The sequence below is a fragment of the Serinus canaria genome, chromosome 1 (assembly GCF_022539315.1).
Source record: "Serinus canaria isolate serCan28SL12 chromosome 1, serCan2020, whole genome shotgun sequence".
Taxonomy (NCBI): Eukaryota; Metazoa; Chordata; class Aves; order Passeriformes; family Fringillidae; genus Serinus; species Serinus canaria.
Genome location: NC_066313.1, coordinates 75,852,800 through 75,879,437, shown reverse-complemented (window position 1 = coordinate 75,879,437; position 26,638 = coordinate 75,852,800). Strand labels below are relative to the sequence as shown.

At 38.0% G+C, this 26,638-nt stretch overlaps 1 protein-coding gene across 1 annotated transcript in view; it reads right to left on the bottom strand.

The window, feature by feature from the left end:
• PCCA (propionyl-CoA carboxylase subunit alpha) overlaps positions 1–26,638 on the bottom strand; it is a 270,532-nt gene that overhangs the window by 236,948 nt on the left and 6,946 nt on the right. Inside the window, exons 2-4 of the mRNA XM_050975683.1 lie at positions 26,150–26,227; positions 22,957–23,004; positions 22,800–22,868 (exon numbers count right to left, since the gene is read on the bottom strand). Coding sequence (XP_050831640.1) covers positions 22,800–22,868; positions 22,957–23,004; positions 26,150–26,227 — 195 coding nt within the window. The remainder of the gene's footprint in view (positions 1–22,799; positions 22,869–22,956; positions 23,005–26,149; positions 26,228–26,638) is intronic.

Here is a 26,638-nt window from a genome sequence, read left to right as displayed (position 1 = left end):
TGAAAAAAAAAAAAAAAAAAAAAAAATCAAACTGAGCACATAGTGTGCAGTATCATACTTTAAAGTACTATCTGCAAAGAAATACTGCCACACCATTACAGCATTTAGCCCTAAAACAAAATAATGGAAACATGTTTAAAGTGCACCAAAAACAAAACTGTGAAAAACCAATACCATAACTACCCTATATTTCCCATATTTAATTTTACTCAGCATTCCAAAAACCTAAAAAAAGTTCAGGCAAATAAACAGGTCAACCTGCAGAGTCAAGATAAATAGATTTCTTTGCAAGCCCATTTTAAACTATTTTAATTTGATGGCTCACAAATAGTTAAACAAGGACTCTGTAAAACAACTCTTCAGTGGCCTCCAAACCACTTTTGTGTTTTGGTGAAGGGCATTTACTTACATTCCCCTCCAAGTTTACAATGACCCTCAAAACAGCCCATCCATTAGCATCTGCAGGATTAGATCCCTGGTTCATGGACACCAGCTGAGAAAAATAAATTTAAAAATATAACACCCTTTCCTTTACTTCCTAGTCTTGCCCTTCAAGTTTGCCAGCTGGTCAAAAAATGAAGACAGTAAATAACCTCAGTAACCAAGGAACTCAAAAATCCATTTTTCAACTAAAATTAAAACTAATGGATCCAGGTTGAACTGAACAATCACTAAAAGACAGGCAACATGAATCAGGCAAGGAAAACTGCATTTTTAATCAACAGCAAGAGAAAGCACATTTCAACACGTATCAAGATTTTCATCTGTTTGCATTCTTGCTTATACACGTGAAGTTATTTTTGTAACTTTAAAAAAAAAAAGTAAATCTCCATTCTCTCTTCCATGGATGAAGCTCTGGAATGTTGTATGCTCCTAAAAAGACACACAATTTTACTTGCCTTATAAAGAGGAAAAGACTCCCCAGTGTACTTAGAGGCTTGATCGCTCCTACTGTGAAAACGAGACCATGCTAAAGCTGTCATAGAGTGATACTCTCAAACTATATTCTGCTTGTGGGACAAGCAAGAAAATGCCTCTCGAGTCCTGAAGACATTACAGATAAGATTCTAGAGATGAGTTCCACAATGGCCTTGGCTCCAAAAAACCTTTTCTACATGCTTATTGTTTGACAGCTTCAGTGAAGCACCTTCTAGAACAAAGGTGAGAAAGAAGGCTTCTCCATCAGAATTTTATTGCAAGTGTTTACTGTGTTGAACCCTCTAACTAGCACACAAGTTAGCTATTGAAAATTTAGCAGAATGAAATAGTTAATTTGTATCACAACTTCCAACATGTTGTACTCAACACCAACCAGGAACAATCCATTTCTTTGGTAGAGTAACTGAAAAAGTAGGTCAATAGTCCCTTGTTCACTAATCTACCTTTGGGTGAACCGAACAATCAAAAGAGATAGAGCAATCAGGAGGGGAAAACCAGAATGTCCCAATCTCTAACTCCAGGCTACTGCATCAGTAGCAAAACACATTAACAGTCTTGAGGGAAAAGCACTCCTCTTGCCTCCTTCCACTGGTGTTCCCTTGGTGGGAGAGCTACCTACCAAGTTTGTCAGCTCAAGTGAAAACTGGAGGCAGCACAGCCACTCAACACAACCTTTGCTTATGTCTGGAGTGCGGTGAAGAAAGTCTGCAAGCTTGCAACTGCAATCATATGTCTGCAGACTATTTTTACTTTGGAATACGTTATCTACAGCAATTCTCCAGGATAAACAGGAGATTTTTAGTTCATAACATACACTAACAATTTGGGAGGACACTTAATAAATGTATTTACCAAAGAAAGAGTGTTGCATGATTTGAGCAATTCATCATATTTATTAGAGCAGTCCACTATGTTCTGTGAGGATGCTCAAGTTTCGTCTTTGCAGTGTATGCGATTTTGCACTTTCAGTGTTTTAGAAAAATAATTAAGTTTTTTGTGATGTTAACAAAATAGTGATGCCCTACAGAGCTTTTAGTAGCCTCCCTGCATTTCAAACACATCTGCACCCACATGTCAGCCTTTCCCTAATGGAATCTCGGCTTCTAAGCACATTAGCAAAGCAATAGGACAGATCTTTCTCATGCTGTTTCTTTTTCCTGCCTCTCCCAAAAACAAGCTCACCAAGGAATGCATTTCATGCATGCTTCTTTGTTTTGTCTTCTAAAGGGGTTAAAACATGTAAGAGATGGGAAAACTAGTAGTTAAGCAGGTCTAGGAAATAGTATCACATGGTAGGAAGGGCAGTCAACTGCAGAACCTCATATAGTAGAGATTTAGCTCTTGATTAAGCTAGATGTACCAGAAGACACTTGGGATTCAGAAAAAGTAGGTTAAACTCAGCCACAGTACAAAGTAACATGTAGTATGCACTGGTAACATGCCCCTATTCAGCATTATCAGCTCTAATTTGGATAGAGCTCCCCTTTCAGATGGATGAACCCAGCACACATTCAGATGTCTACACATGGATGGACTGCAGAAGTTACTTCCAGCATCCAAAGATCAGAGATTCCTAAAATCAGTTCTAGTGTCTTGAGAGAATAGCTCAAACAACAGCAAGGTGAATTCACAGCTACCTGGTATTTCAACTACAGAACAGTATTTAACAGAAAGGTGAAAAGGGAAATGTGTGAATCAACTAAATACCACATATTCTGGATCAGTAGTGGGAAGATTGCAATTAAAAAAAAAAAAATCAAACACAAGATGCAGATCTACAGTGATTTATGTTCTTCCCAGTGTGGACTAACTTCAGGCCCAAAATGAACCATATATTGAGAGCTACATCAAGTTTCACAATAAGCCTCACTCTAGGCATATAGAAAATGCCACTCAAAGGATGATCCCACCCCTAAGCGCTCCTCCACACTCAGCTCCAGCAATTACAGTGCTGCTGAGACAGATCAATGAACTGAACAGACACAGTGGAAAAGTAATCTGAGGGGAGGGGAAATTAACCTTCTGTCAGATCAGCAAGTTAAACCATCTCCCAGCTGCATGACCATCAGATCCCATACACTGAATGAATGAGAGGGGGCAGGAGAGCACTCTTTCACAAGTAGTTTAGACTTAGAGAAATTGAGACACAATATGGAGCAAGTTCTACAATGTCAAATAAACCAAAGAAAATACCAGAAAAAACAGTTTGTCAATGAATGCAGAATATCTTAATGATGACAAAATTACAGAGCAGGTTTCCTAAAACACAGATTTTCCTCAGGTCTATGCAATACATATATGTTCAACAGAAAATATATATGCACATGTATGTATGTAAGTACATACGCACACCCCTTAACCACTTCTAGGTACCCCAGAGAGGGTTTTACCACTAAGGCTAAGTACTAAAGCAGTACATAAAATTAATAAAAATTAACAAAAATCATAAAATCTCAACATTACCATTATGGCAAGCATAAACTTATGCTTTTATGAGGAATTTAATACTTTAAAATGCCTTACAAAATATTCATACTAAATATTATGTTATTACATGACATTTACAAAAGTAAAGCATTTTTCCTTCAAAATTCCACTAATGTGAATATTCAGATTTCTTTAAAATGATTCTTTATTAAGTTCCCAAATAAAATTGTTCATTTTGCAAGAAAATTACTTCTCTGCCAGTGTATGCTAATTATTCATTATAGCACAGCTTCAAAGAAGATAGTCCTCTCTATAAAATCCATTGTAAGTTTTCTACCCTCAAAAGTCTTTTGAAAGACAAGACAGCTTTGAGATTTCAAAATGCAGATGTCAAGATAAAGTCTACAAAAACAGTGCAATGAAGAAAAAGCATCAAGCACTCCTGAAAATTACTGCACAGACAAGCAGGCAGCTCAAGCCTGTAAGAACTGTATATGGTCTAACAAACAGGCAGGAACAGACTACGAAATCTGCACTGTTCAAATACAATTTTTACACAATTACTACCAACGCCGGACAACTCATTCACAGTTGCAGAGGCCAGACTTTATGTGGTTCCATTCTTTTCCAGATCATCTGACAAAAATATTTTCAATGATTTTTTTTTTCCTTACAGCCCTCAGAGCTCTGCTATAGCTACAACTCAAATTGTAAAAATTTTAATTTAGTGTGACTCTAGAGAAATCCTTTATTTGCTGGGGAGTTTTAGCTTATTGAGTATTTTCCATACCAGTATTTCCATCCCCTAGCTTATTTCCTATGATACACACTTTCCCAGCTTAAGTTAACTCATGGATAGTGAGCAGAATTTTAGTCTCCATTGCATCCCATTAATCTTAGACAGTACTATTTCAGCACATCAAGCAGATTCAGTCTAAGAATGGTACATGTATTGAGGAAATGAGTCTTGATATACAAAAGACCATTCTTTGCAGCAACTACAAAGTTCTCTCCACCCAAGCAGAGATTTTGTTCCAATGAACAGAATGATAGTAAAGTGCTCCCCCCACCACCTAGTTCCCACCCTGCTATGATAATCTATCACTTCTGGGATTCTCTTTCTTATGGCAAGAATTTCAGAAGTGCTAAAACAAAAGCTCCAGATCTTCACCTTTGAAGATTAAGTAAAAACTAGACAAAATGTGAAGTACCACTATTGGAACAGCCTAATTACAGTATCATAAATACATGTGGCCTATACATACAAATTCTATTAATACATATTTAAATCTTCAACATAGAACACTTGGTCAATCCTAAATATATTTATATTATATGGTTAAAGAGATAATTACATGCCATACAGGCAACACCTGCACAACACCAAAGGAAAGAAAACTTATTTCTGCAAACTGACAACTGTTTCCATTTAAGAGGCACAAAATTTTGCACTCCTCACAACATATAGATAATATTCACAGGCTTAGGAAATTAACCCAACCTTACGCATAGTTTTATAAGCCATTGGAGTAAATATCTATATAAACAAATTCCTATTTCAAAAAACCCTGGAATTAAAAAAAAAAATCTTTCCAGGTTGCATGGAATCTACATAGCACAGCAACACACAGTCTTACAGAATGGTTCCTTCTAAATCCTCTTTCCTGTTAGCATTTAGGTTTGGGTATTTTTCCCCTCCAACCTGCTAAATAAAGTCATATTTCCTGCTGACAGCAAATGATTGGTTTACCTTGAACTCCAGGGGGTTTAACTATCCATCCTTTAAGAAGCTTTGACAGTTTAACCTGCTGAGCTCACAGCACCCAAGGGAGGGTCTTACTTGCAGTTTTACTTCTGCTGCTGCTGACCACTAATACTGACTCCGCAGATAATGGATTTCAATAACAACCTCCTACAGGTTAACACTTTGGGTAGTAGCCATGATACTGCTTTAATTAAGCTAATACACGAAGGTTACAGTTTGGTAGAAAGTTGTATTAAATTTGGCAGTGCTTACAATAGCAGGAAAAATGCACATGCTCACCTGTCCAGTAGCTCTGGGATAAATTTGCCTACTGACACAATTCAGTTGGTTTAACTTTTTGTAAGGTGGACTCAATTTATTAATTCCATTTCCTCTAAACATGACTTTTTCCAGCAGAACTGATAACTTCATGACAGATAGGAAATGGATGCCTATAACCATGCTGAGCACAGAATGTGTCTACCTGGCATATAAACAGTCCCTGCATTACAGTTAAAGTGTACTGTATTTGGTTTCTTTACTTTATAAGATTTGGAGCACCCAGGTAATGGAATATAGTAGCATTTCTATTTTCTTGAAGCTAAGTTGCTCACAATAAATTTCATATTTTATCAAGCTATTAATTATGTAAAAGCTTAAATATGTTAAAGACATCTAATTGAAAGTGGGAAATAATTCATATTTACCGAAAACAAGCATTTGACAAAATACAAAAGCTTGCAGATGGGAGTGTTTAAATACATTTTACAGGCCAAGCACTCACTCTTTTTCAACACAGCCTTTAAAAGCACACATTGACTTCAAAAATAGAGAAAGAGGTTCTTGGTTTAAAAATTTGATATTAACTTTATCTGCAGAAAAAAAATCTATTTGTTGGATTTTATTTTTTGGTAAAGTACACAATCTGACAGACACTGTACAGAGTAATAATGAAGCAGCATGGGAGCCATTTAATATATTTCTTGATTAACTCATTGCCTGTCCAGTTCTCATTCAGACATGTGCTCACATGTCATAATCGTCATAACTCCCATCATCCCTACAGTTAACACACAAGCTCCTTGATTAGTGCACAACTCCCAGACGAGCCATTGCTAATGCTAAATAATTCCCTCCAGCCTCCTGCCACTGTACCGCAGGCTCTCCAATTAAATATAATGTCTCTGATGAGCCATATTAATACAGACAAATTCCTGCCAGAGATTCTAGCCCACTCACTTCCAAAGAAGCAACTGAAATTAAAAAAAAGAAGCTGTGTACATAAAAATTAGCCAAAAGAATAATTTTGCCATGAGGTTTTAATTAAAAACTTTGCTGTCACAAGTATGTTATTCTTGGTGGTGTCTGGGATATTGGCATATATTAATACAAGTTTACTGATAAATGGCAATGAGTAAATTACCATTTTAATAATTGAAAAGCAAGCATGTAAAACTTTTCAATCAGTTAATTACAATTAGCAATATCTAATCACAGGTGATAAAATTAACTCAGATCACTTGCTGCTGGTATAGCAATTACATTCAGCCAGTCTTGTGCACTAAGCATTATTTGCAACATTGGCATAGCTGTACACACCTACACAAAGTTTTTTCAGGTTATAAAATTATTTCACTAATCACACATCCATAAAATTTTCAGAATTTTAACTTGTACCAAGAAACTACCATGCCTGTTAAAAGCCTGTTGCAGTAGCACAGGCTTTTTATAACAGATCCAGTCATGGGTCAAATAAAAAAAAGAGCCAAATGATAGTAACCTCCCCACTTTACAAAGGGTGGAGTCACTGGAAAATCTAACCTTTTCAGTATACACTGAAATTCCTTAACATTTAATTCAAAATTGCTGCCATTAGCTGGAAACTGACTATTTAGATTTTATGAAAATCATAAGGAGTTTCCAGTCCTTACAGGAAAGAGTTCAATGTCCTCAACCCTAGTGCTGACCTTCTCTCAAGAAGAGATATCACCAAAGGACATGTAAATAGACTGTTGCAGAAGTATCCTTTAGTAGTTTAAAAATACTGCTTGCAACTGCACAAATTGTAAGATATTCAAATAACCCCCATGAAATTTTGATAAGCTCTTCCCCAAGGTCCTTGCACCTTCATCCTTACACTAATGCACTTCATCTTCATTTACCTGATCATTAGTTTCCAGTTTGTTCAGCTGGAAACCAACACACACTAATTACTTTGACATCACAAAGTCCTATCTGTCTTCACCACCTCCCCAGACAGCAGGGAGAAATTATCAAGGGTAGGCATGATAATATCCTGATAAATGATGATTCACATCACCTCACTGTCAATCATCCAGAAGTGCTCACGCAAGATACCACTCAATCTCATTACTGAATCCTAGGGCTAAGAGTACAATACACACCAGGAGTCATATTTCAAACAGCAGGCCACCTGGATAAGATGCAGCTCTTGGAGATTTTCATGAATTTTGTTGGCTTTTTGTTTTAACACGGTAAATGTCAAATATTCATCTATTTTACCATGTGTATATAGGCTGGCAGAAAAGGACATGCTGAAAGCAAGGCAATTCATCCCAAGGGTTCAAATGAGAAAAAAAAAATCCAGGTTCTTCGAAGGGGAGGAGAAGGACAGGTAAATTTCCTTAATTTAGGAAAAAAAATTAACCAAACTAAAGTTCCAAAATTCAGTTTCACAATTTAAGCGTCCTTCCCGCTGAAACAATATAAATGTATTCAGAGGGCTGAAAGAAGAAATAGCTAGCTTTGAAACTCATTAACATGTGCAAAGTTCACTTTCTGTGATGGAAAGCAGATACAAGTTAATGTTCTTGCTTCAAAAAAATAGCTGATGGGGGTGGGTGGGCTGATCAGTCAGAAAGCAAAATAAGAACTTAGTAGTAGCTGCTTTCTCAGAAAATATTACTTTCTCTATTTCCAAAATAGTATCACCTTCCATCTCTCTCAGTCCAATTACATATATAACTAAAGCAATCTCTAATAGTAAAGCCCAGCAACGAATCTAAAAGTCATTCTAGACAGGGAACTACAAACACCACCATCTTCTAGGTCTCTAATACACTCCATTTTCTTGCCCAAGATTATCATGCACCATCACTAAACTTGCACAATGGCTGATCATATTCTTCAATTTATGGTGCATCACATGCAACAGATGAAGGAGAAAAGAAGAAAACAGTATTGCAAGAATATGGGGAAAAGTGTGAAGAAATTCCACAACCATGTCTGCTTGTGCTAGGTAGGTATTGTCAGTGAGGAAAAAAAAAAACAGCCAAAACTAAGGACCAAAAATTGAGAACACTGTAGAAAAAACAAAGAGCAGACAGTAAAAGAGCAAAGAAAGTACAGAGATGCACATTCTGAAGACACACACACTCAATAGAGCCAGAGCAGCAGGGCGCTCTCTTGCAGGTGTGGAGGGTACTGCTGCTACAGGCAGGCTGGTTCTGCATCCAGAGACTGCCTGCCCACACCACGGTGCCTGAACTTGGCAGGAACCCTCACACACACTTCCTTGCACCTCCGCTGCCCCAGACTGTTTGAAATACGATCACAGGCTCACAATGAAACCCTTGTCCCATTTCAAAGTACTCTCTCCCCTCTGGGGCTACACAGGACAGGCAGCAACTTACAGGCTCCTGTTCAGATAATGTTAACACAACATTTTCCAAGGAGAAACTCAGAGATTTCCGGTCCAAATGTTTTAAGTGTTCTAAAGTATATGTAAATGCAAATACAACAGAAAAGCAAAGCTCCATAAAAACCCTGAATGAAGTCATTTAGGTATGGATGCACATACCTGAGACATACACTATTCAGAATCTACTTTTCAAAGCAAGTGTGGATCACTACCCAAGTTGAAAACCAAGAGCTCTTCACGAGCTTCCTGTCAAAAGACTCTCCCTAAAAAAAAGGGAGTTTCCAGTGCACATACACGCACAGATTTCTCTCTCAAATCTATGACCCACACCCCTCCCCTCTTTGGCTTATCAAACATACCTTACCAACCCTACCAATCATGCTATAAGTACAACAGATTTTACAGCAACTTGTCCAAGAAACGTTAACAACCACATGCTTGGACAATGGAATTCAAAGTATTTTCCCCTAAAGAACCAGAGAACCTGAAAATAAAATATAACCTCTTCAGTCTAGCACATGAAGCAGGGCAAAATTATGAGCAAAAACAGAACCTTTTCCCACTGAATGCAACTTCAGTGCTTTCCTTCCTATCTTTAGAGAAGGGCTGCAAACAAATATAATAGCAACAAAATTGAAAGTATAACTCCAGACTAGCTTAGAAGTTAAAAAAATTTAGAAGTGTTATTATATTATGAAATTCATACATAAATGTGTTGAATTTTCATCTTAACTTAAAAGCAAACAGCCACCTTCTTCCCAGACTTTCCACAGCCCTGGTTTCTTAAAGAGCACGTAATCTATTTGTGCTGTGAGAAGGCAACTGTTGGCTTAACTGCTTGAAGGCATACAACAGAAATTTCTTCTGCAGAAAGAAGACTGGTGCAGAGAATACACAAGCATGCATGCCTGCAAAGTGAATTTACCAAAGTTAATTTGTTGGCTGTAGTCACAGAAATCGGAGGGCAGGAAATTGTAATAATAATCCTAAGCTTTAGTTCAGCTGATGGGCTTCTTTATGTTAGAGCTTTACCAAAAAAAGACATCTTAACACAGCAGTGTCACTTCTTGAATCTCAGCACCCTAATTAAAAAAATTAGCTTTCAGAACTAATTGACAGAAAACACCCATTATAGTTTTTGTTAGTTAAATTGGAAAATTCTCTACACAAGGAAAAGAAAAAACCTGGCACAGAAGCAAACTTTATTATCAGATGAATACTGAGTTAGACACATTAAGACATTAAAAACCCTACACCTTTCTCTTAAGTTATTGAAGCTAACTGGCAGCTGAGTTACAGTACTTCCTCTAAGGAAGAAAGGAGTAAATGGGAAACTGCTGTCAACAAGTGTCAGCACTGCAGAGTGCACAGTCTATCTGCCAATTTTGAGCTCCATAGATACTGAACAAGAAGCACATGACAAAACTTCAGGGTCAGTTCAATCCACATTCAAGAATGATACTAAGAACTCCTCAAACCATTTAACAACTAGAAATCAAATACAAATTACACTTTAATTATCACAAGAAAAACAAAAACTGCATTTGCTATTCAAATTCAGATTATTATCAAAAAACCCTATCAATCATACATCTAAAATCTCTCCTACATTAGTCATAACTTTTTAGAGAACAGTAATCTATTTACAGTACCTACAGACCCTCTACATACTCTTATCAAAGAAAAGCTAGCATCTAAAAAAATAACATTAAAATTACAAAATCCTGTAACAAAATCCTTACTAGCACTAGTCTTGCAAAAATAAAGTTTTGAATTCATAATTTAATTACTGCATAGAGAATCACCAATTCCTGAATTTATCAAGTATTACAACCAACACAAAAAAATGGCTTCTCAAACTAAAAGTACAAGAGATGTAACAGTGGTTTCCAAAGCTCTCCAAAATTTTGCTGTGCTTAATGAGGTAAACAACACAAGCAAACACAAATAGTTAAGCTTAGTCTATCTAAAATTTAAGAGCAAGCAAAGCAGGATCCAGCTGAAAGCGCAAGAGAAAAACAAAAGAACAGCAATGGGTTTCCAAATCCCCACAGCCACTCATTGTGGCAGGCAGTGAAGCTGCCCCAGCTCGACCATTCTACATTTGACTCTTTTACAAAAGGAAAGGATCACAAAACCCAGGCTCTGATTTCATCAGGCACTAGCTCGCAAAGGCAGCCCCTCAACCACAGTCCTTTTCCTCCCACATACACAAGGTTCACAGCTGCTAAATGCACACAAGCAAGCAGTACTAAGTCACCCACACCCAAAGGCGCTGGGGATCCTTTCTCACAGCCCAAGTGAGTGACCTCGGAGTGCCAACAGGCAGGCCAAGCCGGGCAGGCTTCCAGCACCAAGCCTTCAGTGCACCACACAGCAGACCTGCCAAAGCCCTAATGCTAGGCAAGTGTCACAGCACCTAAAACTTGTTATCACAGCTTTTTTCTTTTTGCTGCCTGCTCCCTCCCTGGGTTTTTCTTTAAGCTTTTTTTTTCTGTGTTAGTGCCCAACATATTTCAAGTAGGGTTTCTCACCTCCACAGAGCACAAACATTGGCAATACAACTACCTCTGTTATATTCAGAAAAGGCCTTTAAGGAAAAAAAAAAACTGAATCAGGGTCAGCAAATAAACTTTTTCTTGAGTTCAGGAGCATTTATAGAGGACTGACAGCTCCAATACTTAAACCAGCAGCATCATCCAAAAGTTCTAGTTAAGCACGATGGCTGTGCATATTGGAACAAAACCATCCCCTGAAAGTTGAACTGAAGAGCTTTTCAAACAAGCACCTTGTACAAAATTGGAAAACATTAACCACAAGATCAACAAAATTATAAATGAAAGTTTGTCATAAACATGAGCTAATATTAAACTTCCCTGGACATTATTCTTGAAATTTTACACTCAACTTTTATTAAAATTAAGATACAAGTGGAGGTTTATATGTACTTTTATTACTAGCTTTTTAGACCTTCTCAGAATCAAGTCAGTATTTTGGTAATTTTATTATGCTAGTGGAAATCTCCAGTGGAAAAAGGCTTCCCCAAAGCTGAACCTGATAGTTATGCTATCGGTGACAAGCAATTTTAAAAAACATCCACCAAGTAAAAAAAAAAAAATAACTAAATAAACACCATAGGTCATACTTCCATAATAAGCTTTTAAATTACCTGTGAATTACCTTTAAATTACCTTCCTTTTCTCATCAAATATGATGCAAGAAATGGTCAAATAGATAGCATCTTTCTTTCACATTGCATAACCAAGTACTATTGATTAATCATGTATTTGCCCATTTGTCAACATAATAGAAAAAAAAGTTTAGTCTGCTTTGCTTTGGAAGTTCTTCTCACACCATGTGAGCTTTTTAAAAAAACAGTGAAGAAAACTGAACAACAATTACAGCAGGATATGCAAAAGAATAGGACCTCTTAAAGCTGATCAATTTTTTCAATCACATAGTAGTTTACCTAAGTTAGTACAGTAAGGTAGTATTTGTGACTACCTCAGAAATTCAGCTTCTACACAAAAACTTCCTCCCATCCCTTCACATCCTTCAATATATAGTCAACACCACCACAGCTTTGGTTTCCTTAATTAAGCCCCTGCATCTACAGGAAACCTACCCCTGCCTTCATCTGTTCTATACACTTGAACTCTGCCCAAGTTGCTCTGCTTGGAGAAGACTGTATTGAGTATAAACAAACTCTCCTGAGCCCCTTTGACTTCCAAAACAGCCTTTCACACACCCTGGCAAGCAAATCCTTGGCTTGGGAAAAAAAATAACTGCACTTCCAAAGTCCATGGTTGCAATTCAACTGTTTGTCTGTCTTACTACTCTTGGAAACTTAAACCTCACCATTTCACAGTAGTCCCAGGCTTCACATCCCTGATTACCTCTTCCCTCTTTCTAAGAGGTCCAGCACAGCACCTCCCCTAGTTAACTCAATCACTTGTGTCAAGAAATCATTCTTCCCACATTCAAGAAGACTCCTCAGTTGTTTTCACTGTCTCACATGTGTACTAGTGTCTTGAAATGACGACATTTCCTCCAGTTTTCCAGAGCTGACTTTATCTGCTTCTTATTCATTATCAGGTCTATGGCATCCAACACCACCTAGCCTATGACAGGAATCACAGCCTCCCCTGAAGTTCTCTGTCTTTCACTTACTCAAGCACATTTGTCTCACACAAATCTGTTGGCTCTGCAGCTTCTCTGGAAAGAGCCTGTCAGTCTGTTTGTCCTTCTTGATCCTGCAAGTCAGCTCATCTCCCTGTAGCTCCTTCCCCTACAACTCAGTGCCTGAACCAGAGCACAACTCACATTTATAAGGGCCCCTAGCCCCTAGTTTCACTCTCAGAGAGAAGCACCAGGCAACTGCTACAGTCCAAGTCATGCAAGACCACAGCCCTACTCCTTCCACAAACTTTTTAGTACCAACTCATAGCTGCTGCAGTGATTTATGATTAACACATGTTCTGTTACTCAAAGATGTTTTTCATCTACTCTTACAACATGGCACAATAAGGAATTAATGAGGGCAGGAGAAAACTTTTGCTGGAAGTATCGTAAGATACCAAACCCCAATATTTGACTAATGTTACTTTCAAAGCCTCCTTTAGAAATATAGTGTTGATACCATCCAAAAACAGACAAATATCTATTTCAAAAGCTTTAAGAAAGAAATCACATTATACAAACAAGCACTAAGGTCCCCTGGCTTCTTGCTAAATACAGAGAACATCAGTTTGATGCAGGCCCCCATCCAAACAAAATTACAAGACATCAACCTGGGATATACACTTCCTGGACAGGGATGCTTCTTTGCTACAAAAAGCAGACAAGGGAGATGATATGCTCTCACAATTTGTCAACAGCTAAAGCCACATTAAAAACAATTTCACTTTCAGAACTATCAGCAGCTGTTTTACAAGGCCAGTAACATTACAGGTCAACAGGTGAGCTGACATTAAACACCAGCTACAAAGGGACTGTGAGAATTCATGCAAGGTTATATATCCAATTAAAATCCAGGAATAAAACTTGAAGCACTGCCCAATTAGCACATCAAGACAGAAGTAGAAAGCAGGATTTACTGTATCTAAACAGAATACACACATTTCTATAAATCTAAGTCACCACTGAGTACACCTATTAGCTTGCACCAACTAGTCAAATCACTGATTACCATTCTTCCTGTATAATAAACAAGATACATGAAGGGTTTGGGGGGGGTGGTTGGTTTCAAACACCTATCAAAGAATGCTAGTTGCTTACAGACAATTCAGCAGCAATAAGTAAAGCAGTATCTCATACTTAGCCTGTATATAGTGTTTCCTTGATGAAAGCAAACAAGGGACAGATGCTTTTTGTGAACAAGGTAAAAGAATAGAACCTAAAACCAAAACACCCATAAAAGGACATATGCATCTATACCTTATACCTCACAAATTGTCTTCATTTCCTGCCTCTCATCTTGAGTTTTTCAGTCTTCTAGACATCTCATAAGCAATTCAGTTTCTTGTTTAACACCCCTCCCTAGAAAAATGGTACCAGGACCTCATCTGTGGAATCGCAGACTCCACAACTGCCGGGCAACTTTTTCTTGATACAGCTAAGAACCAAGGAAATATCTGGTTTTAATTCAATGCTTCTTACTAGGATCTGTTAAGATGGCTCTGCTTACCAATCCAGCTCTTCACATAGTGTGAACCTGCATCTCTGATACATACTTCCTTCCCTGCTCTCTTTTCCCCACATCATCCACTATTAGGATGTGTGATGGCATTAACTCAAGACACTAAATCTACACTGTCTCTCAAAAGATTAATCAGGTATTCATTCTCCTTGTCTCCAACCATGTGTCCTGATGCCATCAGCTCCAGAATTCATTAACCTATGCAAAGAACCACATCAGGTTGCTGATCCACATTTCTTTCTTTTCTTTCCCCCCACTGTTCTCATACAGATAAGCAGCCTGGATCCATTTAACAAAAGACTGCACTCATAGTAGGTACACAAAAGATAGGAAGGAAGATAACTCTTAGGAGAGAAAAGAAGAGAACTACACTTAGTAGACAGCACAGTCTCACATCAATTGTAGAAGTAATTTTCTAAGTACTTGTGAACATTTTTCATAGAAAATCTGCCTTAGGTCCCTCCCTGTCTAGAGCTCATCCAAATACTAAAAAGAAATCCAGCCCAGGGCCTGTTCACCAGTATTTACACCCACACAGAGAAGAAACCACAGATAGTATTACCACATAGTATTGTTCATTAATAGTGCCTGAAAACAGATCATCCTTGAATAACCACAACCACAGCTGATAACAAATAAGCAGCTGGGACAATACAAACCACAGGAGCAATGAATCTGCACAATGAAGTAGCTGCTGCTGAGGACATGGGTGAAGGCTGAAGTCAGGAAAAAGACAGGACACTCAAAGCCTCAAAAGAAGAATCCAAAGGACCTTATGTTCTGTATCCAAGGAGGTGAGGCAGCAGGAAACCATGCTGCTGCAGCCCCTCTATTAGAGAGGAAGATGGTAAAACTATCTTTTTTTGACCACATTGACAATGTTAAGCTGCATTAAAATTACTATATACAGCACTTTCCACCACCTCTGGAAAGGTCTAGAGAGAAGCACAAAGTGAACAGGCTATAATAGATGTACGCCAACTTGGTTTGGAGAAACCGAACGTAATAAGGACAGTAACTTTGAGCCAGAATTACAGCAGCGGGAAACATTGATCCAGAACTGCTGATGGCTGTGCCCTCAGCACATACCTGTGGCTTCAGAGGAAGGAACTTCCTGCTCTCTACCACTGCTGCCCAAGAGAGGCAAATCTCTAGATCGAGTGAAGCCTAATGACTTCAGTTCTGCTCAGCCTAAAGCTTAATACCTGACCACAGAGATGCCTGTACATCTCCCCAAACCCCATAGCTCTGGGTACAGCATCAGAGCTCTGCAGACAGCCAAGGCAATAAATGTCACTTTACAGACCTACCGCAACTCAGTTGGTTTCTATAAATGGCTACAGCACCTGTCACAGATTCCAATGAAATATTTTAGTATAAAAAGGTTATAGAAAAATGTTTTAACTTACTTGATCAAGGTGTCTGGTGTTCAGAGCACAGAAACAACCCAGCACAAGATCAGAGAAGTGCTGGAGCACCAGGAGGGCAGTCTCAAGCAAGCAATTAGAGTGACTTCAGTACACATCAGTATTTAAGTTCAAATCAGGACTGCTTTCTTTTTAAAGTAAATCTCTCAGTCACCCCCACTCAAAACACATTTGTCTCTAACACTCACCTGTCTCAAAGCACATGAACCAGATACCTGCTGGGCACAGCAAACCACCACAAGCAGACACCAATCTCTCAGCACCAGACTAGAACCAAGCACACAGAGATACTGAAAGGCAGAAAGGAAGAACACCACGTCTTCAGCATGAACCATTTCATTCCACAAATACACTCCTGCTACTTCCCACTACCTACTGATGTAGACATTTGTAGCACCACAGAACCACTACTTGACTCTCCACAGCACTGAAGACCTGCACCTTTAAGCTGCAATTAACTTTGCTGGCTGGGCTCCCACATTTTCCTCCCCCAAGAGTAGTTCAGTACTTCCAACAACAGCCACTTTCTCTAAATGAGCTCTGTGACAGATTATTTTTAATCCATGCATTGATTCTTCAAATAAATCAGCTTGGTAATTAAATAACCATCCCCACAAAGGTCAAAAAATCTGGTATCAATTCCTTCTTTACAACATATACTTTCCACCTGCAAGGCAGTGTCCCAAACTGGGCTGCGGTGTGATGCTTAAAGCATCCTATTCTACATCCTTCCACTGCTTCTTAGTGGTAGAGCTTCAACAAGAATCCAACAAAACTGACATTCAGCTTAACCATCAAACAATGCAACAGGAGTCTGACTCATTTCAGAGGTCATATACGCATTTCACATAATCCTATTAAAAGGCTGAAACTTTAGGATTCTAGAGCCCTGATGAGCCCCTACAACTTTTAAAATTTCAGATCAAGCTTGCATTTTTCACTATAGCCAATGAAAAATTAATTACTTCCTCCAGCAACCTACTCAGTTCCAAAGCAATTATAAACTTTAAAAAAAAGGCAAATAACTGGCAAGCAAACCAAAAGCACACTCCTTCCACAGAGGTCTTTCCCTTCATGGGATTATCACTACCTGCATTTCACATGCTTTACTAAACTGTCCAGGAGTTCACTCAATAAAGCACGGGGATAGGATAGTAACATCATCTCCATGCCCTCTCATGAAGAAATAAACAACATGCTGTCTTTCTTTTGAAACAAAAGGCAAACACATTGAAGGAAGAGCACAACAGCAACTGTTCTGGCCCACTCCTGTTCTGCACACTTTGCAAACACTACCACTTAGGAAGACTGAATTTCTCTAGACAGTACAGGGAGGCAGAGTCCACTCTATACACTCTGGACAACAGCCCAAGAATCACGTATTTCAAAAAGGCATTAAAATAACAGTTTTATTTTCATATAGGTACTCAAAACAGATCTCTCCAAGTTTTCTGAGTACAAATCCCTGAAATGCCATTGGGAGACAATAAACTGTCAAAATTTCTAGTTTTGTAGCAGATGACAGAAGAAAGCTCTGCACATTTTAAAAGACAAAACAGCAAAAAAAAAAAAAGTAAATGAGAGTTTGGACAAATGTTAAAACCTTTAAGTTAGTTGCAAGTAAGTGAAACTCCTCAGTTTTAGATAACCTTTCATTTTTCAAACTAACTTTTTTACCTTAAAACTTAAATGCCAAATTGTCCTCCAATACTTATTTTTGCCAGCTGGATTTCTTAAGAACGAAACAAACTGACAGCATCCCATTAAGCTACAGAGAAGTCTTCAGCAAAATTATCAGTTTATATTGTTTCAGAAAAAAAATTCATCTTACTCAAACTCATTCAGCTCAAAGACAAAAAGACACCATATAGAAACTTATAACCCTTATCAACTTTCAGTTTCCTAAACCAGAATTTTCTCCAACCTCCTTCTGAAACACTGTCTCAGAATCCAAGCTGAAAAAAAAGAAAAGTTAAGAAAGGAATATAGATCTTCCCTTTCTAGTTAATTTATTTTTTCCATTTTCTGTCACTCAAAAGACGACAGTTTCTGGAGAACAGCTCAATTCTGTGCAATTACTTTTACATCAATAAAAGCATTTGCATTATTTTTCATTTTATATTATGTGGCAGAACAAGATTTAGAACAATCAGTTTAATACAACACCACCTGAAGTCTTAAGTGACTGATAGGAAAAACCTTATGTGAAAGAAGTATAACTCACTTCTCACTACCCTGTTAAGTTTTAGTAGTTTACATTACTTTCCCATGGGATTTTTTCAGTCATTTATAGTTCATTGCTTCATATGGCTATAGAATCCCTGCTGTGTTAAAAAATGCCAAGTAAAATTATATCTCATTCACTGCTTTATGCTATACCTTCTTTTGTTCAGATCCAATTAGTGAAAGCTTATTCTTCATTTATCATACTTTTAGCTGATTATGTTAGGCATTACAATAGTTCTCTAGCTTTCCTTGACAATGTTTGCACCATCAGTGTTACATTTATGGTTGAGGAGGCTCTTTCATCTTAACCCTCTATTCCAATCAGTTCAGGGGGAAAAGTACATATGATTACTCCTGTTCAGACAAAACTTCTTTGCTTGTTTTCTCATATCAAAAATAATTCCTCCAGATGTTTTAATTTAAAAAAATGTGAATTTTACTGGTCCTTCCCCACTTTACCTATTCAAGTGTAAAGAATCAGTGTTTTGAAGGCTGAACACTGAAGTTAAAAACCAACAAAACTCAGCATTTTGAACAGTATATAACTTTTTCCTCTGCTTTCCCCAAAATAACAGATGCAATCAAAGAGTATTAGCCACTATTTTCAAGAACTTGAAAGCATCCTTTATGATCGATTTTATTCAGTTCCACATAAGCAACTGTAATGCTTTATGGGGGTCTCAGCAGCCATTTTGTCAGGCTGTTTTTTGCCACCAGTTCATACATCCTCCCACCTCCACAAAACTAAATGCAATTCAATCCCATTTAATACCATTTCCAGCTATCTGTAGATTTGCATTAATACAGGAGCATCCAAAAGTCACTGAAGTCACCTACCTCCTTTTAAGTTTTGTTAACGTTCTCTTTCCTATCACCATAACAATATTCACCTATAAAAATCTTTCAGATCTTTGGTCATTTTTTAAATTAATAGCACAAAACAGTATATTTTGTTCTTTGTATTCTCCCTCTTCAGGAACGCTTTATTTGGTTCTCATCAGGTTGTTCCATTTTTGTCACATTCCCAGTTTATAACAGTCCTCTCTGCTGCTTCCTCCTCATAACAGCGAAGTTTAAATTCCTTGAAATGAAAATTCCTTTGTGCTCTTATAGCCTAGTTACTAGTTTTATCTATTAATGGTAAATATGTCCAGATTCATATTGCTCTGACAGCATACTCAAGATATTTGCCATGGTGCTCCACAGAAACCAAGTGTGAAGAACAAGAAAAAGCTGTTTCATGGAAAGCTTATATGCATTTTGTTTATTCATACCACCTTTATTCAGCACTGTAAATTCCACAAGGATTTCAGTAACACGAAAATTTAAAAAAAGAAAAGTCAAATATTCAACCAAAAGAAATCTAAAATAAAGCTCTAGGTTACATTAACTCACAAGTCTTGTAGTATTTTTATTCCAAGAGCATTATTTTAAGACTGTGCATACAATTTCTATAGAAACAGGCATTTTAGTGAAAATGCCTGCTTTAATCATTTATGCATATCACTGATAAGGATTAAATTAGAGGCTATCACTGAAGAACTTGAATTCCTCAATACCTTGTGATACCTGTTTTCTTTCTCCCCTTAAATATTTAGTGAGCATGCTGAAGGAACTTTGCTTCCATTCAACTTCAGTTGTGTTTTCAACCAGTATGACAAAACCAGGGTCAGTAACAGACCGACTGGACTGACCTCCTTTCACAGTTATATTGGTTACAATTAATTCACATGAAGAGTATCAAACTACCTGCTTTTCAGTGAGTAACTATACAGATGACAAGTAATGTAATAAAGGGCTCTAACTACATCTCAAAGGTTACTCCAAGTTCTAAGCATAAAATTTATCTACTGTAGCTAGTGCTACTTCTAAACATGTTAAAAAAAAATTATTTTTGTAAGATATCCCTACCTACTTTGGTTACTTAAAACCCAGTCCCACTATTTTCAGTAAAGGCAAACACAGTTGGGATGGGTACCTAGTTCAACTGCATGTCTTTACAGCTACTTCTGTCTTTGGTTCAGTGACCATCATCACCAGGGCAGCTGCCTATCATACTCATTGCTTTTGCAATAGAAGTCATGAAGGAGTGAGATATCCTGTTCAAGCACAAAATCAAGAGACTACTAACAACTCTCTTGCAGCATTCCATCACTAAACAAAAACATTTTTCCTAGCTCCATGAGGACAGAGGTTCTTTTGGCAGCTTGCATCAGCTCCTGAGTATGACTTCAGAACATTTGACGTTTTGCTATGACTGGTACAACCAAGAAGGATGCTGTTGATGAAACACTGGACAGAATTATGGACAACTATTTTTGGTGACTTTACTGTAAGTAACAGAGTAAAAGAATTTGACCTGTGGACTCATCTATCAAGGTCATCCAAAATGGCAATCACACACATCACTGCAATGGGCCAGATCATTCTCATAATGAAAAGTAAAACAGACAACATTAAGTAAACTCTTTCCCAGTGCAAGCACACAAGGCAATGACTGAAGGATCTATGGTAGACATAAACAACATGTATAATTAGACCCAAAAAACTAGCTTAGATTTCATACCACTACCTTAAGTACATAGATTCGTTTTTGAAGTAGCCTTCCTCACATTTTCTTTTAAATACCTGGAGCTTCTTCAATGCACACAACTAATGCTTAACTTCATACAGGTAAGTTTGGTCAGTCTTTAGGTAAGGCTCCAGAGAGCTAAGCAGACACTACATCACCCTTACAGCATTTGTTAGAGCCTCATCTCTTGTCCATAAACTCAAAATGGCAGCATCCCCTCTAACACACTTAATGTTATCTTTATGAACTTCCATGAGTATATTAATGCATTTCTGAGATACCAGCTTGGATTTTCTTTCTCTTGGGAACTATTACAAATTAAAGTCCCTATTTGTATTATAAAGCTAAGACAGTACTGTAGACAGAAGCAGAATAGACATATTTTCAATTTCCTTTTTGTAATGCACTATTTGTAAACCCTTCCCCCTAAGGTCACGAGTTGTACTTTTTCATGCCATTTTTACTCTCCTATTATGTTCTTCAATCTTGGTTTTTACTTTCAGCTTTCAGATCTTGTCACAGTTTCCAGTTCATAGCAGACACTGGAGAGAAGACCAATTCATTTTCTCAAGTCTATTATGGACTGCTGAAAGAGCATGTGGAGTTTTTTTAAACAGGTTTTAAAGTATATTTTCATGATGAATTCATGCCAGTGAAAAGGCTATGCAGTGCTGCTAAACAGTGAATCCATTTATCTTAACAGCAAATACTATATACTTAAGATGGAATTCAAGCACCCATCAGCCTGCTTCAGTTTTACTAAAGGAATCACAGATCATAGAGAGTAGTTTGTATTCATATTCACATAACCCTTGGCTTCCAAAAGAATTAGAATTTATCATGATGTCTGACATCCACCCATTAAGTATTCATTTCACAGCCCATTGAGCACCCACAAGCTACCACATTACCAGTTATGGCTACCAGTTGAAATCCAGACCAAGTGTACTTCCCATTCACCTCAAAGAAAGAAATACGTGCACCAAAATCATTCAGTAGAGCATTTCAGAAAGTCCCATTTCAGTCCCTTGCTCAATCTACAGCCTATTCATACAAACTGAGCTGGTCATGCAGTAACAGAACCACAAAGGGACTCAGACAAAAGCTATGTCAAAGTCCAAAACTCCCAACAGCTCCCACCTTTCATTTAACTCTGAAAACACCTAAATTCTAACTACTTTTAGATTTCATGAACCATGTCTGTTTTTCTAATGTTGAGTAACTCGCCACCTATATTCACAAGTCCTGTCCTACACAAAACACACTTTTTTCTGGTAGCTTGTCTGAGTGACTTCTTATTGAATCAGAATACAGGGTTTAACTCCCTTCCAGATTTCAACAAACTTTCCTGGAACATGGGGGTACCCCTGGTCATTTCTCCTGTAGCAGTTCTTGCAGGCAAAGAATAATACTGTGTTCTCTCTAGTCAAAAAGAATATGCAAGTATGACTACACTTGCTGTTATACCACACAAGAAATTATCCTGTTATTGTTGCTATGAATGATAATGAAGAGACTACAAAACCTGAAAATGGGCAATACCTTACTTGTCTAAAAAGCCATTTTAGCACCTTTCTGCTATGCTGTTGAATATTGAAGGGACCTCAGTAGCCTCATCAAATGGAACAGCTCCATGAGACCTGTTCAGCATACCTGGAAGAAGGGGACATTTCTCTGGAAAGCGGAAAGTAATGAAAAAGATTAACAAGACACAGGAAAAATTTAAGCTCTATACCTTCTTCTAGGATCCACTCTTCATTGCCTTTTTGTGCATATTAGCAAAAAAAAATTTAGGTTTTACTGCTACTCTCACACTTGTTGCCCACATCTACATATGTGCACATGTATCTAGCTTAATCCACACTAACAGAAAGGTAACATTTACACAAACACAGAAGAGTTCATAGAAAAAAAACATGCTAAATACTTATCCAATCCTTCCTCCACCTTGCTATCTCCACTCACTTTAAGCACATAGAGGAAAAGAACATATCCAAAGATACTTCAGAACTGCCAACAACAATAATCAATAAGACTGCCTAACAGCTGCAAGTCTTGATGAATTTCTAAACCCTCATCTATCAATTGAATTAAGTAGTACTCACAGCATTGGCGTCAACATCACTGTGTATGGCAACTGTTTTAATCCCCATCTTCTTACACGTTTTGATGACCTACCACATAAGAAGTGACAATTACCAATACTTAAACACCAATACTTTTAGAATTAAATATAAAAAGATGAAAATGTTACATACTTACTCGGCACGCAATCTCTCCTCTGTTGGCAATAAGCAGTTTTTCAAAAGTCTGAAGGGAAAAGAACAATAAGAGTCTTGAGAAACAAGCAGAACACAAGTTTTTCTCCTTTCAGAAACATGCATTCTTTTCTCCTCCACTTCCACTAAAACCATGGCTTATCCATGAGCTTATAATTCTGAGATCATCTACTTTTTTAAAAGAGTTTTCCTGATTTAAATGATGATATAACAGACAGCATGCTATACTAGATCTACCTAGTGCACACACACACAGGTTTAGAAGAAAAAGGCTTTGACTAGTCACAACAACACCCCTTGGATCTCCTTGCCAACTAGAACCTGACAGCAGCTCTAGAAGTCAGTCAAGTCCAGGGAAGAGGTGCAGTCAGTTTTATGTTGCCTGGAAGCAGCACAGATACATGCTGGTATCATACAGGTACAATGATAGCAGGTATAGTGATCACTACCCATAACCAGTATAGATGACCTGGAATACAATATTCATCAATTATGGGAGCCCTTTAAAAGGCATTCCAATCATAAGGAAGAGAGGCTCCACCATGCTTGGTCATAGAGGATAAAAGACCAACAGTTTGACCCTGAACAGGCATACCTGCTGAATTGTACCAGCCTTGCCCCTTCTCACCCGAGCCTCACCTGAGCAACTCGGCAAAATCCTGCATGGCCATCAGGACACTGTTACACACTAAATACTAAGTAGCATCTGCAATGCAACAGAATAGCAAAGCAAACTTACTACTCGCCTGAAATTCACAGTCACCTTTCACATTGGAATGCACTAATCCTGCAAACGCACCTTCAACACTTGTAGATCCTGCCTATAAGAGGGGATACCAAGCTGTTGGAAGTCAACAAGCCTTACACCCTTTCCCATTAAGAAAAGAGTGGCAGAGCAGCACAGTTGCTCAGCATGAAAATCTCATTGCTGGGTGTGAGGGTTATTGCTGTCATGGGCCTTGCTACTAAACACAGGGGCACTTCGGAACTGCACCTGCTGGGTTATAAATACAGACTGCCACTGAAAGGGACTGTCCTGGGTGACACACTTACCCCACAGCTTTCTACACCCCAGACAACAGGGATGCAGCTCCAGGACATATCTCAAGTTTCTGAACAGTCCTATTCTGCCTCCCATGCTCCAAATGAAAAACATACAATAGGGAACCAGCAGGACTGTCTCCTTCAGGGGCTGTCTGCAGTCATACCACATCTAGTTTATCAAAGGATACCCAAAGACATTTGACAGCTATCCCTCCTCCACTACACCAAACAGCTTGTTTTCATAAGGACTAGAGGAAAAAGAGGTATTGCACTATGACAACTAAATGGTTTACTAGCCTCACAGCCATTAGCTAATTTAAAGAGGGGAAGACAGGTGCCAGAGGAGAGGAAGGAACACTGCAAAATCCCAATAGGAACTGCTATCGATAAACTAGAACACATTATTTGCTCTACACTCGAGAGAAACTCAAAGTGCCCTTGACCAAACTTACTTTTTCAAAGTCAGGGCTGAGCTGACATCACAAGACCAGTTTAAAAATACTACCACGTGATAACACCATATGGAAATTAAGTGATAAGAAACCCTTCCAGGTGAGACCTGCAGCAAGCTTATACGGTAAATTCAGCCAGATTTGCTGAATACCAATGCCCAGTGCACAGGCACACCTGACTCAGGTGGATCTTAAACAAGCTCAATTATCAGAGGTACCAATACCTTAAGAACACCACAGGAGCTAGCAAGTTTTTTGAAGAGTTCTTAGCTGGTGATCTGGTTTTAAAAGGTTATCAACACCATAATATACAAACTGTTCCTGAGTATAAATTTCAGCATTCTAGGTGCCTAAAGATTTTTAGGTATACAGACTTGAGGGGGAATTTAAAAAATACTCCCAAATACCTGGTACTGAAAAGCATCATGATTCAAGTTCACCATCAACCTAGTTCTAGGTACATAAATGCTGTTTTATTAATCAGTTGTAGTCACAGTGCAAGACAAGACTTTTGATATCAAGATTATAAGAATATTTGATATTTGACATTTTAATTTTTCCATTCTAGTCTCTGTCTAAAGACACAGATTAGACTCCAGTCCAGCACAATAAAAAAAATTAAAATCACATACTGCTTTGGAGTAACATTTTTAATACAATTTCCACTAATTATGCTGAAAAAGTGTCACATGAAAGTCTTGTCATTACAAAGACGGTTTAAGTGCTTTTCAGGTTTGTTTTGTTCACTGCCCCTTCCACTATCTGTAGTAGTCACTGGTTGAAATGACATAGCTCCTAGTTGAGAGAAACCAAATACCCAACTATATGGCCTAACTATAATTATGCATTTAGAAAAGCAAGGGGACCTTAACCAAGCAAGAACCTTAAGAAAAATAAATCTTCTGAAAAAAATCTGTAAAGCTACAATTCTAGGTACACACTGGTTTTCCCCATTTCCTAATATTGTTTTACTTCTAGTTAATTGCTGCTACACTGGTGTATAAGGACCAGCCTATCAGTCCTGAAGTGTTGGCACCCATGATCTTGAATATTAGTGTACCTTCAGTCACATTACTTTTCTGAATGTGTTACTTTGGAGGCCATGCCAAGACAATCTTCCAGAAGGAAAGTTTTTCTTGGCTCATAACTGCAAATTGAGATTACTACTGCACAACTCCCAAGACGAAGATTTGCTATTCTCTGCAGGCCTTAAAGGCCCATCTTTTTACAAGGTCTGAAGTTCTCACCCCCATGCCAGGTCATCTACCAATCATGCTGCCACTGTTACAGAGTTTTGTTTCCACAGCTTTCGGCTAGTCTAGCTCCTGAGTGTTTTAACAGGCCCTTTACCACCCACACTATGAAAAACATTAACAGTTGTTTCATAATTATAACATGTTCAGGCCAGTATGTAACTTTCTCAAGCTCACAATCACTTAATAAGCCTTTTGGGATACACTCAAAGTAGAATCCCAATCTTGCTTAACGTGTATCCTGCAAAAGCAACTTCCTTTTTGATTTAGAAAGAAAAACATGCTATTAAACCAGTGATGGGTTATACCAAGAGAACTACCATTGTTAGTAGCAGCACAAAGAAGAGGGTAGATTAAAAACCCAAACATCAGTATTACATTAGTATTAGTAAGATGTCAAAAAGAAAACATGAACCATACTACTTACCTTTTCATTTGGATCATACACAGACGAATAGAGTTTATGTGAAGTTATAAGGCACCATCTTGAACACAGTATTTCCCACTACAGAAGAAACAGGGAGTTAAGCATGTTACAGCATGTCATTACATTAAAAACATTTCGTACACTGACATCTCAAAGAAACGTCCATAGTCTTTCATTCCCCCACCAAGTGGATTAAAGCGCATAGAGAACTGCCCTTCTCCAAACACACACCCACAAACAGTAACCAGAAAAAAATCAGAAGCTCTAGATATGAGGTCATTAGCTTATGCATAACTTTTTTTGTCATATATTCTCTACAATACCATCTTCTTTCCTTCTTGTTCCAAGAAATACCTACAAGAAATTCTTAAGAGCATGCATGCATATGCCTGTACACAGTGGTGATGATGGGGAGAGGCCTTCACTGCTGGGCATACAGCAGGCAGTAGACTGGCCCATACAGAGGGGAGAAGTAGAACAGACCTTAGA